This window comes from Esox lucius, chromosome 3 (assembly GCF_011004845.1).
Source record: "Esox lucius isolate fEsoLuc1 chromosome 3, fEsoLuc1.pri, whole genome shotgun sequence".
Lineage (NCBI taxonomy): Eukaryota > Metazoa > Chordata > Actinopteri > Esociformes > Esocidae > Esox > Esox lucius.
The window spans coordinates 32,314,910-32,332,234 of NC_047571.1; the positions used below are offsets into that span (position 1 = coordinate 32,314,910).

General features: G+C 40.8%; 1 protein-coding gene across 1 annotated transcript in view; it reads right to left on the reverse strand.

Moving 5' to 3' along the window:
• The window catches only part of LOC105030448 (collagen alpha-1(XI) chain-like), a 110,512-nt gene that overhangs the window by 81,867 nt on the left and 11,320 nt on the right, over nt 1-17,325 (reverse strand). Inside the window, exon 4 of the mRNA XM_013133348.4 lies at nt 16,927-17,089. Within this exon, the coding sequence (XP_012988802.2) occupies nt 16,927-17,089 (163 nt within the window). The remainder of the gene's footprint in view (nt 1-16,926; nt 17,090-17,325) is intronic.

The following is a 17,325-nucleotide window of genomic DNA, read 5'->3' on the forward strand; positions in this document are numbered from 1 at the left end:
TCAAGTCCCGAAACATGGCTACTATATCAAGTCAAGTCCTGAAACATGGTTACTATAAGAAGACAAGTCCTGAAACATGGCTACTTTAAGAAGACAAGTTTTGAAACATGGCTACTAATAAGAAGTCAAGTCCCAAAACATAGCTCCTATAAGAAGTCAAGTCCCGAAACATGGCTACTATATCAAGTCAAGTCCTGAAACATGGTTACTATAAGACAAGTCCTGAAACATGGCTACTTTAAGAAGACAAGTCCTGAAACATGGCTACTTTAAGAAGACAAGTCCTGAAACATGGCTACTTTAAGAAGACATGTTTTGAAACAGGGCTACTATAAGAAGTCAAGGCCTGAAACATGGCTACTTTAAGAAGACAAGTCCTGAAACATGGCTACTTTAAGAATACAAGTCCTGAAACATGGCTACTTTAAGAAGACATGTTTTGAAACAGGGCTACTATAAGAAGTCAAGTCCTGAAACATGGCTACTTTAAGAAGACAAGTCCTGAAACATGGCTACTATATCAAGTCAAGTCACAAAACATAGATACTATTTTAAGTCAAGTCCTGAAACATGGCTACTATATAAAGTCAAGTCCTGAAACATGGCTACTGTTTTAAGTTAAGTCCTGAAACATGGCTACTATTTTAAGTCAAGTCCTGAAACATGGCTACTATATCAAGTGCAGTAACTAGTAATGGCTACTATAACTTATGTGACTAGTGGATGAGCAAAAAGGGTTCTAAATAGAGGCGTACAAGAACAAAGCTGGAACAGGGCTAGACCTCACCTCTTCATTACACAACATGTACGGCCATCTAATAAAGGGAAACATGACTGAAAGCCCCTCATGGGTTCAGCTGATCACCTATCACTAGAATAAATCCCAGGCACTGACTCAGCAGACATTTAAAAGCCCATGCTGGATCCCAAATGGCAGGCTATTCCCTAGTGGGCTATTTTGGTATTCCAGGCATTAAATAGGGAATAGGCTTTCATTCATTAAGTGGAGGAAACACAGATAAGAAGACCAGAGCCAAATAGCTCAGAGAGGCTGACGCTGGTAGTCGCATGACCTCATCAGTCACTTCTGATCCCCTCACCTCTGACCTCTCTATACCTCCAATGAGAGCTTGACCAAGCAGGAAAGTTAACTTTGATCAGTCTTAAGAGGAGGTTCTTCAACTTTTCAACATTACCCTCAGTCCTGGTGTCCTTCCAATATTTGGAGCCAAGACTGATCAGGCCAAACCACAAAATTAGAGCAAAAAGTGATCCTATTAATTACCAGTGAATTACTGGGGAGTCAACAGCACCCTTGTGAAAATAATCAACAGCTGACTCTGAGTTCTCCCCAGTGAAAACATAATAACATAATAAACAAATATCCCTAGGAAATCTACTGTTCCTGCACAAATGTCAAATTGGGTTCTCACCAAAACATAATTCGACAGACGGAACATACACCCTGCACACCATCATCTCGTTTTTGACCTTCACCTCAACACCAAAATGATCCTCACCCTGAATTGGTCAGTACAAATACAGTACATTGGTATATGGCTGGATTGCTGACTTTCATTCGATACCTTCTGTATTTAACCTACCTTCAATCTGAAGTTAAATGCAGAGTGGTTTTGTCGTTTCTCAAACAATCATCCTTCACCTACCCTGACAAGTATACCCATATGAAAATGATTGCTGTGTTAACGTCCGACTCTGGCGGCTTAATCTTTAGGCTTGTCGCATAAAAAGCTTCTCAATAAATGATGTGTAATTTATCATTCTGCTACCCGCTTTGTCAACTGTGCCCACTTCAACATTCATTATTGTGACTTTTACACTGCCATTACATAACCCAAGACTCACTGGTTCCAAATGACCTAAGTCCTCCTCAGGCAAATCCCCCACTACCTTAGCTCACGATCCAACATCTGCTGCCTCCAATAGCGATATGGGCTCTGGCAGATATCTCTCACTGGTCTCTCCTAAAGCACACACTTCATTTGGGAGTCACTTAACTACACAGAAATGCAACGAAGTGCAAAAGACTGTTGAACTTGATGCTTTCATCACATCTCACTTCTTCAAAATCAATGCATCCTTGCTGCTATCTGATTATGGATCAGTCCATTTGTCTTGTATAGAATAACCTGAAAAGACCTCTCCCATCTGGATCTGTCTAAAAACACACCCAACGGAGAGGAGAATAATACCCACTAATTATCCTGATCCAGAAAAGAGACATTAAATTCCACAATTACCTAAAGGAAAGCAACAAACCAAAACAAAGCCCTCATCTACAGAGAAAAGCTGATCTTGGGGCTTAGTTCACAAAGCTAAACAGACTACACAGAGACCAAGGAAAGCAACACAATTAGAGTCAACCAAATCATGAACAAATAAAAATAATACCGTTTGAAAACAACCAAAGTGATTCACTGAAAATAATCAATCAAAAAATCTGAGCAAAGTGGAACACTACCTTCATCTAAACAGACAGAACACAGTGGCTGAAAACTTGCCCGAGAGTGGGTTCTCCTCAGGGAAAGATAGAAAAAGAGCAAGACAGAGAAAAAGAAAGAAAGATAGAGGGAGAGAAAGAGAGAGGGAGACAGAGAGAGAGAAAGGGGGAGAATGAGACAGAAAGATAATAAAGATATTAAAAAAGTGAAAGGGTGATTGAGGGAGAAAGAGAAAGAAAGAGGAAATGTGAGACCGAGAGTGAGAGTGAAGGGAGACGGAACTGTGGCAGGACCAGTGTGTCAACAGGGCAATGAAGTCCTCAGTACCTCACCACCTCTTCTCAGACATTTTCTATCTGGGAGAAACAAGCCCTATTCTTCTAACACTAATTCATCATGATGAACAGCTGACAGTAGAGCTGTCTGGGATTAGGTGTGTGTAACATTTAAGTACGTGTATGTGTTATCTGAGTAAACGTGCATTGGTAACAGTATGTAGCCGTCAGACTGTGATTGTCTCCAGGTGTCCAGTGAACCCAGTCTTGTAACACTTATTGTGTAAATTATTGATTTGTATGCCAGACATTTTTCTAATGAGACAGGTCTTATCAAAGGATCCATTTGTGGTCATCTGTGGTGAAATCATTCAAATATAGTGTGTGTGTGTGCATGTGTTTTACTATTACTGAGAGAACCAGAAGCCTTCACAAGTATAGTAACCCACTTCAACTTAACCCACCCTATCATCACCCGCCGTATCATAACCATCAGATCCTAATCCACCGTATCATAACCATCATCTCATAACCCGCCGTATCATAACCATCATATCCTAACCCACCGTATCATAACCATCATATCCTAACCCACCGTATCATAACCATCATATCATAACCCGCCGTATCATAACCATCATATCCTAACCCACCGTATCATAACCATCATATCCTAACCCACCGTATCATAACCATCATATCCTAACCCACCGTATCATAACCATCATATCCTAACCCACCGTATCATAACCATCATATCATAACCCACCGTATCATAACCATCATATCCTAACCCACCGTATCATAACCATCATATCATAACCCACCGTATCATAACCCATCATATCATAACCCGCCGTATCATAACCATCATATTATAACCCGCCGTATCATAACCATCATATCCTAACCCACCGTATCATAACCATCATATCATAACCCGCCGTATCATAACCATCATATCATAACCCACCGTATCATAACCATCATATCCTAACCCACCGTATCATAACCATCATATCATAACCCGCCGTATCATAACCATCATATCCTAACCCACCGTATTATAACCATCATAACATAACCCGCTGTATCATAACCATCATATCATAACCCGCCGTATCATAACCATCATATCCTAACCCGCCGTATCATAACCATCAGATCCTAATCCACCGTATCATAACCATCATCTCATAACCCGCCGTATCATAACCATCATATCCTAACCCACCGTATCATAACCATCATATCCTAACCCACCGTATCATAACCATCATATCCTAACCCGCCATATCATAACCATCATATCCTAACCCACTGTATCATAACCATCATATTATAACCCACCGTATCATAACCATCATATCCTAACCCACCGTATCATAACCATCATATCATAACCCACCGTATCATAACCCATCATATCATAACCCGCCGTATCATAACCATCATATTATAACCCACCGTATCATAACCATCATATGCTAACCCACCGTATCATAACCATCATATCATAACCCGCCGTATCATAACCATCATATCCTAACCCACCGTATCATAACCATCATATCATAACCCACCGTATCATAACCCATCATATCATAACCCGCCGTATCATAACCATCATATTATAACCCACCGTATCATAACCATCATATGCTAACCCACTGTATCATAACCATCATATCATAACCCGCCGTATCATAACCATCATATCCTAACCCACCGTATCATAACCATCATAACATAACCCACCGTATCATAACCATCATAACATAACCCGCCGTATCATAACCCATCATATCATAACCCGCCGTATCATAACCATCATATTATAACCCACCGTATCATAACCATCATATCATAACCCGCCGTATCATAACCATCTTATCCTAACCCACCGTATCATAACCATCATATCATAACCCGCCGTATCATAACCATCATAACATAACCCACCATATCATAACCCATCATATCATAACCCGCCGTATCATAACCATCATATCATAACCCGCCATATCATAACCATCATAACATAACCCACAGTATCATAACCCATCATATCATAACCCGCCGTATCATAACCCATCATATCATAACCCGCCGTATCATAACCATCATATTATAACATGGGTATTTTAACACGACGTATTTAAACCCACCGTATCTTAACCCGCCGCATCGTAAACCCATCATAAATCAGGGTTGTATTGAAGTTTCGATTTGGAATTAGCGTTTATGGTAAGGTTTAGGGTTAGGTTTAGATTTGATGGATGTGGAGGTTAAGGTTTTGGTTAGGGTTTGGGTTAAGATCTGGGTTTAGGGTTTATGGTAAGTTTTAGGGTTAGGTTTAGATTTGATGGATGTGGAGGTTAAGGTTTTGGTTAGGGTTTGGGTTAAGATTTGGGTTTAGGGTTTATGGTAAGGTTTAGGGTTGAAAGTAAGGGGGATGTGGGGGTTAAGGTTTGGGTTAGGGTTGGAGTTTAGGGTTCATTTGAGCGTTAGGGGCTACGTAAAAAAATAAAATAATAATAAGAATAAAGTTTTGTTCCCAAGAAAGTCCTCAGAAGAACATGCACTTGTGCATGTGTGTGCTTGAAGGCTGCTAGCTGTGTTACTACAGTGTCCAGGTCATCTGCCAAAGTATAGGTGCCTGCCCTGGTTCTGGTTAATATAGGCGCCTGTCCTGGTTCTGGTTAATGTGCAGTTGAGTGCATGACCAGAGCCCACAAAAAATACACACAGCCTTCTGGGTAAGAAATACAGTCTTGCATGCACATTAAAACCAAAGCATGAATGTTTTTTCTTAGTGCCAAATAAATAGTGACACAAACATAATAGGGACTGTGTGAAGCATTTAAAAGATCAAGGTCTAGTGTTTTCATTTGATTGATGCCTCTAAACTGGAGGCCCAAGTCAAATGTTACTTGATTGGATGACAGGATTGATTTTAGCTTAATCTCTCCATCCAGTCAACAGACACAACTCATTTTCTCTTCATCTCTCTGTCTAATCAACAGCCATCTACTGACACACAACTGACTTGTGAGCGGCGATTAGGATACATTGCTTGCCTGAGCATTGTGCCAATCAATGTCATGTTAAACAAGTCTCTCGAGGCGGTGTACTGACTTCTCTGGAGGCGGTGTACTGACTTCTCCCAACTCTAATACTTTTCTGCTCAACGGAGACGGGTTGTTAAAAATGCTGTTCACACTTAAGTGTGAAACCATGTGACCTAACACCCTCCGCAATGTTCCTAACAACAGGAAGTTCTGGTTTTCGTAGGACGTTGAAACGAAGAGCCTGTGACAAGGCTTGTGACTCTGGACATTAACAAGGCGCCACTCCGTCTTAACTCTTCCACATTCCCTGGATTGGCTAAACAGTGCAGGGGAGACACACCCGGACCAATTTCACTTCTCTTCGGTAATATCGCTCTTGTCTGCAGTGGATTACTGTTGTGAAGGTAATCAGTGCACCTTGGTGATAACTGGGACAAGACATGCAGGTATTAGAACATGCATAGCCACCCCTGAGACCAGAAGACATATAGGCTTACTGAACTAATAAACAGCCTTTGGATCTGCAGGCTAACACTGTCTCCAGGCACACGGAAGACCTGAGTTTGAGCCCAACACTGTAACATCACACATTTAAAAGCAATGGCCCTGAGAGTCCATGTGACGTCATCAGGTTCTATTAGAAATATTTCCGTACGTGCCTGTCAGGTAACATAAAAGTATAACAAATACAGCACTGTTTCCATCAGGCTCTCCTGAATCCACAAGTGTACGCTAGACAGGTCTTGTGCTTGAAATAAGTGATTGATCGTAGTTAGCGTTTTCAGAAAAGACAAAAGTCACGAAAACGTCTGTCCTACCCCGACCTACAAATGATTCAATTACATATTTCCCGAAAATACAGAGTATAAGAAACACAACCATTGTTGTGGTTTTTGGGTCTGTTGAGTCGTTTAGGTGCAGTTCTATTCACCTTAGCCGCAATGGACGAGTTCACTCGTGATAGAAAATAGATTTTCTTTCTACATCTACATACAGTGCCCTTGGAAAACATCTGACTCTGTCACATTCTCAACACTTTGTTGTGTTATAGACTGAGTTCATAATTGATTACACGTATTTACATGAATTAATTACATGTATTTACATGTGTAAATTATAACAATCTGCTGGTGAATAGTTTTTTTTTTTATTTGTTAAATATTACATTTTTCTTATATATTGCATTTTACTTGTTTTGTGATATCTGTGATCATCTTGTTTTGTCTGTTTTGTGTAATTTCTTAACCATTGTACCTAAACTGTTTGTGTAAACATGGATACTCAGGGCCCAGCTGTATAAGAGTCCTTGGTCTCAGTCTGTGTTCCTTGTTGAAATAAAGGTATAAGAATACATTTTTGCCACACAATACCCCATAATGACAAAGCAAAAACATGTTTTTCGACTGGGGTTCAAGTCCAGGCTTTGGCTGGGACACCCAAGGACATTTACAGAATTGTCCTGAAGCCAGTCCAGCGATGTCCAGGCTGTGTGTGTCAGGTCGTTGTCGTGCTAACAGATGAATCTTCGGACCAAATGCTAACACACTGTTCTCAAAACGATTAAAAACACATTAAAAACATAATTATGGCAACTGGTGTGCATTTCTGCAGTAACCAGATTGAAATATAAAGATTTTTTTTTTAAATATTTGTAAGAAAATGTTAATTATGTTAGAATATTTAGTCAATCCAAACACAGTTGATTGCAGTTTCAACTGAAAACCGACCCAAGTGTTGTACACTGTGCCCTTTGAGAGAAACAGTGAATGTGTGAAAGAACTCCGGTATCAATATATCCAGGTAAGATGTCTGTTCAATAACCAAACAGGATATTTACACATTTACACATAATGTAAAGTACTGAAAAACTATGGATTTACAGTTTTTTTAGAGAGTAATGGAGATGGAAGCCAGTCAAACTGCACATTAATTCATCTTTGTGGATGAAGCTGGATTCAACCAGGCAAAAACACATCGCAGGGGAAGAGATGTGATTGGTTAGAGAGCCACCATGGATGTCCCAGGCCAGAGAGGAGCTAACATCACAATGTGTGCTGCACTGTCTAATGATGGTTTGCTGTTACACAAACCACTCATTGGCCCCTACAATATACAGAGGCTAGTGATTATATTATACTTGTTAATGTTTGTTTGTTTTTGTTGCAGCCCTGGAATTTGGGTGAATTCGTTTTTTGTTTGAACTGATAATTATTTTTCAAAAGTAAAATTTACTATATGCAAAGAAGTAGAAAAAATAAATTCCTTCAAATCGCTGTGTTTGTGATTCATTCTTGTTCCATATACTTTATACATTAAAGTGAGGTGTTTTTCTTATTCTATGATCAAATACTGATTTATGTGAAAGATTATGTTAAAAACCTACAAGACATAACTTTGACGTTTATGTAATGATCCCTGTGGTTAGTACTTTTCAGGTCAGTGTGTTATGAGTGGCAGTGTGTGTTTCTGAGAATTGCTGCCAGTATTTTGGTGGAACAAGCTTGTTTTATGTATGAAGTGTTTTGGTGGTTTTAGTGAGTTTTGGGGGTGAGATTAACTGTTTTGCAACGATGCATGTTGGTATTGCACACTGTGTGAAGAGTTTTGTTATTGTGGTTTCAGTATTGACCGATGCTTGTAAGCAGTAATGGTGTTAGCCATGTGATGAGCGGCAACTTGTTTTTGCTAGACATAGCACTTGGCATTCCAAAGTAATAGTAACATTTTTGTCACCTCAGACTAGAGATGACTTTTCCTCATTCTCCCAGAGTCCTTCAGGCGGCATGTCATATGCCTCAGGCTTCCGTCCAGCCACTCTACCATAAAGAACTGATGCTGCAGAGTCGGTTGTCCTTCTGGAAGGTTCTCCCATCTCTGCAGATAAACTCTGAATCTGTGTTAGAGTGGCCATTGAGTTCTTGGTCACCTCCCTGACCAAGGCCCTTCATACCTAGTTATTTTGTTTTGCCAGACCGCCAGCTCTTGGAAATGTTTTGGTGGTTCTGAACTTCTTCCATTTCACCATGATATAGTCCACTGTGATCCTGCGATTTTTCAATGCTTTAGCATTTCTTTTATAACCTTTCCCAGATCTACGCCGTGACCCAATTCTCAGAGGTCTACGGAGAGTTCCTTGGATTTCAAGGCTTGGTTTTTGCTCTGACATGCATTGTGAAGTCAGATGTGTGTCTTTTTTAATCATATCCAATCAATACAATTTGCTACAGGTGGACTCCAGTCAAGTCCTTCGGACTTCTCAAGGATGATCAAAGGACACATGATGCATCTGAGTTCAATCTGAAGCGTCTTCCAAAAGGGTCTAAATACTTATGTACAGGAGATATTTAAGTTTTTCATTTTCAATAAATTGGCACAAAAGTGTAAAAATATGTTTTCACTTTGTCATTATAGGGCATTGTGTGCAGATGGCTAAATAGAAATGAAGTCTAACACAACAAGATGTGGATAAAATAAAGGGGTCTTAATACTTTCCCGAAAGGAACTGCTGTTCTTTAAACTGCTAAATATTCCACGGTATGCCCAATCTGAAAACAATTCCATATGTTAGATTTGTGGAAATTGCAAGTTAAGAACAGAGTCATGAGTGTCTTGAAAGAAGACAATATGTGGAGACTCTACCTCTTACTCTGTAATTAAAGGGCCGGAGCGGCACACCAGTGTCATCATGACCTGTCTGTGACCTTTCAGAGCACCATGGATCTATTTCAAACAAATCAGGGATCAGGAGTCATGCATAGCTACAGGAAAAAATCTGTGTGCTATTAAAGACTAAGAAACAGGAGAACATTTGTCCTTTTGCCCCAAAACTATGCACATTCGGGTTAATGCTAGTCACAACTGATCTGACATATGACATCTTTAACTATTGAACCTTCCTCTAACTTAAAGCTTGGGCTGTGTGGAAAATGTATTCAGATTATCACAGAGTTCATCACAGTTTGTCACAGAGTTTACCAGAGCTTATCGCAGTTTGTCACAGAGTTTACCAGAGCTTATCGCAGTTTGTCAAAGAGTTTACCAGAGTTAACCACAAAGTTGAGAAAAGAGAAGAAACTTTCCATGAATGCCGACCTCTGCATTTTTAGGTAAACTCTAGTCACAATAAATCTGACAACGGTGGTTATCTTCTCAGTTGGAGTGCATAATACATCCTCCTTTAGCAGCATTCTGGTCAACTGTGTTTGGCGGCAAGACTTCACCATATTTCAAAAGATAAGCAAAAGCTGCCCACAAGAGGTGCATCTATGCAATTATTCTTTGTCAGAGTTTTTCCAACAGCCACGCTAACTTCACAACGGAGTCGTATGTCTTCATATTAACGTCACCTTAGGAGTAGAACCTCCAGCCTCACCAGACACTCGGCCCTAAAATCAACCCCCAAACCTAACCGGACACCCCAATACAAATACCAAGCTTAACAGCCCCCCACAGCTCGCATTCTCTGAGGACAGCGCGAGGAGGACCTTCAAGCCCGTTAACCCTTGCGAGGCTGGTGGCCCACACAACACCCTTGTCACGTCCTGAACATGTGCCGACCGACCAGCACACAGTGAACCTCCCACTTTCCCAGGCGGTTGTCCCACCTGATTGAGCAAGGCACTCAACCTCAAATGCTCCTATTAGACTTCATGGGACTATAATGTAGACATTTCAAGCTGGGACTAGAGAAAGCAGAAGGGGGAAAACAAATATCTGTCTTGACTGATGCACATTTTCCCCAGCATTCATCAATTCCAATCCGTGGTAAAGTAAGTGAGCAGGAGTAACGTCAGGGCAGACAGTATTCGGGGGAGACAGTATTCTGGCGAGACAGTGTTAAGGGTGGACAGATTCAATATTTATGTTGTCTTCTTGGCAGTTGTTGTGTGTGTGTGTGCATGTATGTGTGTGTGTGTTTGCAAGTGTAGCTGTGTTTTTGTTGGTGTGTGTGTGTGTGTAGGTGTGCATTTGTGTGCACGCAAGTGCCTGTGCTTGCACATGCATGTGTTTGAGTCTGTGTGCGGTAATGTGTGTGCGTGTGTGTGCGTGTGTGTCAGTGTGTGTGTGAGTCTGTGTCTGTGTTTGTGTGTGAGCTCACTTCACATCATCTGTCCCTTCCCATTAGATCAGCTTCAGCTGCTATAGAGTCCAGAACATCTTGGGGGCTGTTAGGAAGGACAGAAGGTGTGTCTTACCTAACTGAGGGAGGGGTTTCAACATTCAACAAGGTCTCATACACATTCTAGCAGATGTTGTCACGGTGATGTGAAATGCTCGAGTTTCGGCCAATAAAAAATGCTCTTCATTAAAGAAAGCAATCGTAACATATGCACACATGATTGTTTATGTTGTTAGTACAGAGGTGTTCAGGAAGTAGCCAAGCAACAGGAGGGTAAAGTGAGGGAGTAGGGAGTGAGCAGGAAGACTAGAATAGTGAAAGAGAAATGTCGAAATACAGTATTTATTGTCGTCTAAACTCTCTAGCACCAGATGATCATGCATGGGACACACGCACACACACACACACACACACACGCTTCAATTAATTCAATGACTTCAGTTTATAGCTTTTGTTTCAAATAATCTTGTAACACTTCAAGAGTCTTAGCTACCATCCTCTGGTTTCCACCCTTGGTTTATTGAGTGCTGGCTTTGGATGTGTCTGCTCGACAAAAAAAAAAATCACAGTCTGCAATTATACCTATGTGGACAAACAATGTACAGCCAACCCCGTCCAGGAATGATAAACCATAGGCAGTTGAACGGATGACTTCAGCTTTAGTACTGCACCTCATGTGGCTTCCAATGGAACCACGAGAGAAAGAAGAAAAACAAACATGGCTGGTAGGTTCAGAGAACCAGACCAGACGGGTTAGTGCAGTCGGTGGCAAAATCTCTAAAACAGCTGCAAGCGGCGAGCCAACACAAGCACACACTGATCATATTTTCCTCACAGCCTCCTTAAACGGCTCTGCACCACCTCTGCTCCTCTTTTCCAGGTCCAACACCTGCTTAGACAATCAGCCCTGCAGCGGGGAGGTAGGCAGACTTGTGGAACAGAATGGCTACCAGTCGCGTTTATACCTGCACCAGAACACATAACACAAGTTCAGAACACGTCAAAGCTCCTCAGAATACTGCCGTCTTGTCCTCCAAGAGGGGCCGGCTCTATGCGCAGCATTTTCCAGAACACTGTAATCGTGTTCACAGGAGGATATAGGTTGTACTGCGCCGTCAAAGCTGCTTTTTATTTTCTATCTATTTCTTATTAATGCCTAATTACTAAAGGAAGGCACAGCATGATGACATCACTACAAACTACGCCTAAGGCCAATTGAATCACTCTGACTAACGCTACTGGCTCTTCTCACGTCTAAAGTGGACATGCATCTATGACTAATCCATCCAAACCCATCATTGATCATATGGACAAGACAAACCATGCTCAGGTTATACCATTATGGCAGGAGAGGATGAAAAGTACAGCCTGGATCCCGGTATTGTTCTTGGCCTGGGCTCCACACAGACATGCAGCCCGCTTCGCATGATTCTTTCCCACTAATTGGTCTTGTGACCAATGACAGGCTCACGTCAGATTATTGTTTGTGGGGTTTTTTCTACAGCTGATCTGATTGGTCGAAAGCCTAATTGTTTTGAAAACAAAGGACCGGGCTGCCAGTGTGAAAGCATCCATGCATGTGTTTTCCTTGTAATAAAGTGTGATAGATTGAAGAGGCCTGGTCTTTGGTACATGTGTTAGCTATCCTTGCTAATCCTGATTGACTTGAATTCCTGTCCAGACAATGTCTATTGGCGTGCCCTAATTGGTCACCATAGCGATGCTGCGAGCAATCCCATCAGCACCCTGCGGTATTCTTTCTGGCAGCAGGGCCCTGTCACCAGCACTGTCCAAATTCAGGTGCCCTACTTTAGCTCATAGGGCTCTGGTGAAATAATAGCACACTTTGTAGGTAAGTGGCTGCCGTTAGGGACACGACTGGACAGGCGATTGGAAACAGGTTGGTTGATAACCGATCAGTAATGCTGCTTCAGAAACCATTAAGAGACACGGTTGTTAGATCAGCTGGAAACATCGGTCTCATTTATACTTCAGTGCTTTTCACGCCCTTGAAAACCCTTCACTGGGTTTGTTCATTGTGCTACAGTTGCTCTTTGACGTTGATGAGAGGCAACGCGCATGTCTCAAAAGTGCTTTTCCCGAACGCAGTGCCAAAAACATGCAAACAAAACTTATCATTAAAGCTAGCTAAAAGGAATAGAGAAAGAGGACAGCCTCATCTGTTCTACTGGTGTGTGGGTATATTTAAACAGTCAATGTATAAAGCAACGCCATTGTTCTGTGGACTTCTAATATAGTTAATGTAGGGTGGAACTTTTGGCCCACTCTTGATTCCCACAGGACCAGGGTAGAGAATGTGTTCAGTTACTACCATAAGCCTCTCATTAAGACTGGCCACAAAGCAGGAATACAATCACCACAGAGTTGATGCGATTGTAATCGACCCAAAGACGAGAAAGGTGGTGGACTCCAGACCACCAGTTCAGCCCATCTTCATATTACTCTACCAACACTGATGTAATCTGACTGAGTATAAAGCACCAGCCTAAACCACACCCAATGCCATCATATTAAAGAGGATTTGATTCATTTGATTAATTCATTACTAGAATGAAGTTTGCATGCAAATAACCGGACTGCAAGCGTCAAACCCAAGGCTATAAGAAGCTGAAGTGGAAATGATTACAGGTCTTATCTCTGTCCTAAATCACTCCCTACTGTGGTTGCCAGGCCCACGGGGCTCCAGTCAAAAGTAGCTGACTATATAAGGAATAGGCTGCCTTTGAGACCACACCCCTAATCTCTCTGTCACCACAGCGCCGCTAGCTAGCATCAGAAAAGGGCTGATGGAAACCAACCACATTCGAAAGTGCTAACCGTGTTCCCCTTGGGACAAACAAAATCATTTTCTTTTCTACTTGTTTCTAAACAGAGAAAAAGAACCTAAATTATGCTCTGATTCCGGTCCATTTAACATAATTTACAGAACATTCAAACAATGCCAGACGACGGCCTCAAATCAGCGTCAGGGCTAATTAGCTAAATGCTAACCCTTCCCTTGGTGTATTGTTCAATGTAAAAATAGCTGGCATACTTTCCGTAATGGCACATCACTCTTGAGCAAAGACATGAAACCCAAGGGCTCTTCACAGTCCCCAGGACACTAGAAAGATCTCTGACTTACCAGGTGACTCAAGACAGTTTTTATATTAAAACAAGGACTTTGAAGAGACAACGACATGTGAATGTGTCTTTGTAATTATAATTTGCATTATATTATGCATTTTAATATGTATAAATGTGTGCAATATAAAATATATTTCATGTATTTTATATATATATTTTGTTTTGTACAGCAGCCGCTGACTTTTGCAGCTAATGAGGATCGTGAGACTAAATGCGGGACTTTTCATCATCACTACTGAAACGCTAAGCCGCAATGGATCACCAATGTCAAGAAACTTCTCTCACTCCTCAGAAATGAAGATCATTACTAGCCATCATTAAGGCAAGACATTCCTGCCACTCACAGGATATAATGTCTTGTCAGCTAGCCTCTTCTATCATAGCCTAGAAAAACCTTAATGTTTCTGCACCCTCAATTATAAGCAACAACACGCCAACACGCCACGTTTCTCCTCATTCTGGAAATAAACAATAACATATTTTAGTGAACAGAAATTATGTTGTTGGCACTGTCGCAAGCGAAAACAAACTCAGGTTCCGTTCAAAACACTAAGGATCATTGGTAATGTCGTTTTTGGTGCTCTTTGAAAAGCGAAACAGACAGTAAACATGTTTTTTCTCAACACAGAAGTTGAAACCTTTACAACTGATTGCCACTACATGTATATAGTAATTATTTTGCAATCTTGACATAAAACAAAATGTCTACGCTGCACAGTAATGCATCTATGAATTACTGCATAGATCATTTAATAATTTATATCTCTATGGCTCAAGACAAAGGGGTCTTTATTTTTCGGAAATGCTTGTCGAAATACTAACTGCAATGAGAACTATAGTTGTCAATTAAAAAATATCATGAAACACTTCCTGAATGCCTCCAAGCGAGGCAGTAACATTGAAAATGAAATGTTTTTATTTCTTGAATTCTTGTGACACTGATGCTTGCAACATCTGTGCTACTGTACGATGACTCAGAACAAGTAGTAGGCCTGTATGAAAGTAAATGAGTAAGATTCCCTGTCCTCTCATGAATAACCTATTTCACAATTCCTTTTCCTTGAGTTCAGGATTTAGAACCAAAGAGGCCTCTGGTGAATCGAAAGTATAAAAAACATCTTGGTAGTAAAACTGACAAACTCTGTCACAGTACTCTTTATTGAAAACACCATCCGAATTTTGAAAAAAATAAAACAATAATTGCTACATAATAAAAAGGAGCAACAAATGAAACGCAAAGCTAGAAATAGAAAATATCTTTATGATCCCCATATAATTCTCATATTTAAGACTCCCACACAGACTGTCTGACACTCTTAAAGGGACAATGTAGAGATGCATCAACAACCTTTCACTTAATACAGTATGCAATATGTTCTTTTTTAAGACTTTAATTTATAAATGCTAAACGTTATGTAAATGCAGAAACGTTGTAGAAAACCAGAACATCAGCCTCAATGTTTGTAAACAAAGTAAATACAGCTTCAAAACATTCAAACTATAACTAAGTTATCATGGATGGTCAGACCTTGCATTCACAGCTCTCTCTATGAATTACAGAGTGGTTTCATTTCTCCAGTCCCATCACTCAGCGTTTTAAAGAAACAGGGGCGGGGAATATGCTTTGTCATCATTTCAACTGCTGAATTCCGCTTTAAGGGGAAAAAAATATATTTATAAGCTCACACAACTGGCATTTTACCTCAACTCAGTCCAGGGCTCTAACCAGGCGAGGAAAGCAAAGTACCGTTGTTATATGGTCCATAAAACATTTCACCATTTATAAAAGATTCATATGAAAGGCGCATGAAGAAACTGGTTTAGGATTTCTGATGACAAAATTAATGGGCTACTGCCAGTAGCCTTGAATGTATATTGAATAATGGAACTGAGACTTACAGAATGCCTCTAGTATGATCCATCCACGTTCATCTGGTATGTTATCTAAACAGTAAACTATACATGCAGATGTATGATCAAAATCAGCGGCAGCGATGGTCATACAACCTCCAACACTCAAAAAGAGAAAAACCAACCACCTATGCAATATAACATAATGTAGAACCTATCATATAAAATATGATTTCTGACATCTATTACACACAAAACATAAACTCGAAAGTGCTGTGGAACAGTAACAATCTCTAAACGTTGTGCATCGTAGTCTCTTGTCAATCTCTAAACGTTGTGCATCGTAGTCTCTTGTCAATCTCTAAACGTCATGCATCGTAGTCTGATGTCAATCTCTAAACATTGTGCATCGTAGTCTCTTGTCAATCTCTAAACGTCATGCATCGTAGTCTGATGTCAATCTCTAAACGTTGTGCATCGTAGTCTCTTGTCAATCTCTAAACGTCATGCATCGTAGTCTGATGTCAATCTCTAAACGTTGTGCATCGTAGTCTCTTGTCAATCTCTAAACGTCATGCATCGTAGTCTGATGTCAATCTCTAAACGTTGTGCATCGTAGTCTCTTGTCAATCTCTAAACGTCATGCATCGTAGTCTGATGTCAATCTCTAAACATTGTGCATCGTAGTCTCTTGTCAATCTCTAAACATTGTGCAATGTAGTCTCTTGTTAATCTCTAAACATTGTGCATCGTAGTCTCTTGTCAATCTCTAAACGTTGTGCATTATAGTCTCTTGTCAATCTCTAAACATTGTGCATCGTAGTCTCTTGTTAATCTCGAAATGTTCGAGATTGTAGTCTCTTGTCAATCTCTACACATTCGATATTGTAATCTCTTTTCAATCTCTCATTAACTTAAGGCCTGCTCCAAGAGGCACCCATCCAGCATCGACTGGATACAATACATACAATCCCTGACACAGAAAGGTCCCATGTCCTTACCTCAAACATCTCCTCGTCCAGAATCCTGGTTCCGAAGACAGTGATGCCGTCGGTGTTAATGGCTGCCCCGTCACTTCTCTTCAGAGGCCTCGTCAGCTTCTTCTTACAATCCACAATGATGGTCACAGTCTTCTTCTCCACACTGATGGCCACACGGTGCCACCTGTACAGAAAGGAGGGAGAGTCAAAACACGAGAGACTTGCATGTAGCATGATCACCGCTAAAACCTGAGCAGCCACGGGACGTTTTCAGACCTGCCTTCTAGAATTATGAAGGATGAACATGTTTTACCTTACAGGCCATTTGGCCAAAGTTACTTTATTCCCCTAAAACATTCTTAAATGTACAAATAAACTGTTAATTGGATTAGGCAGAATCTCCTTTATCACGGCTGGATA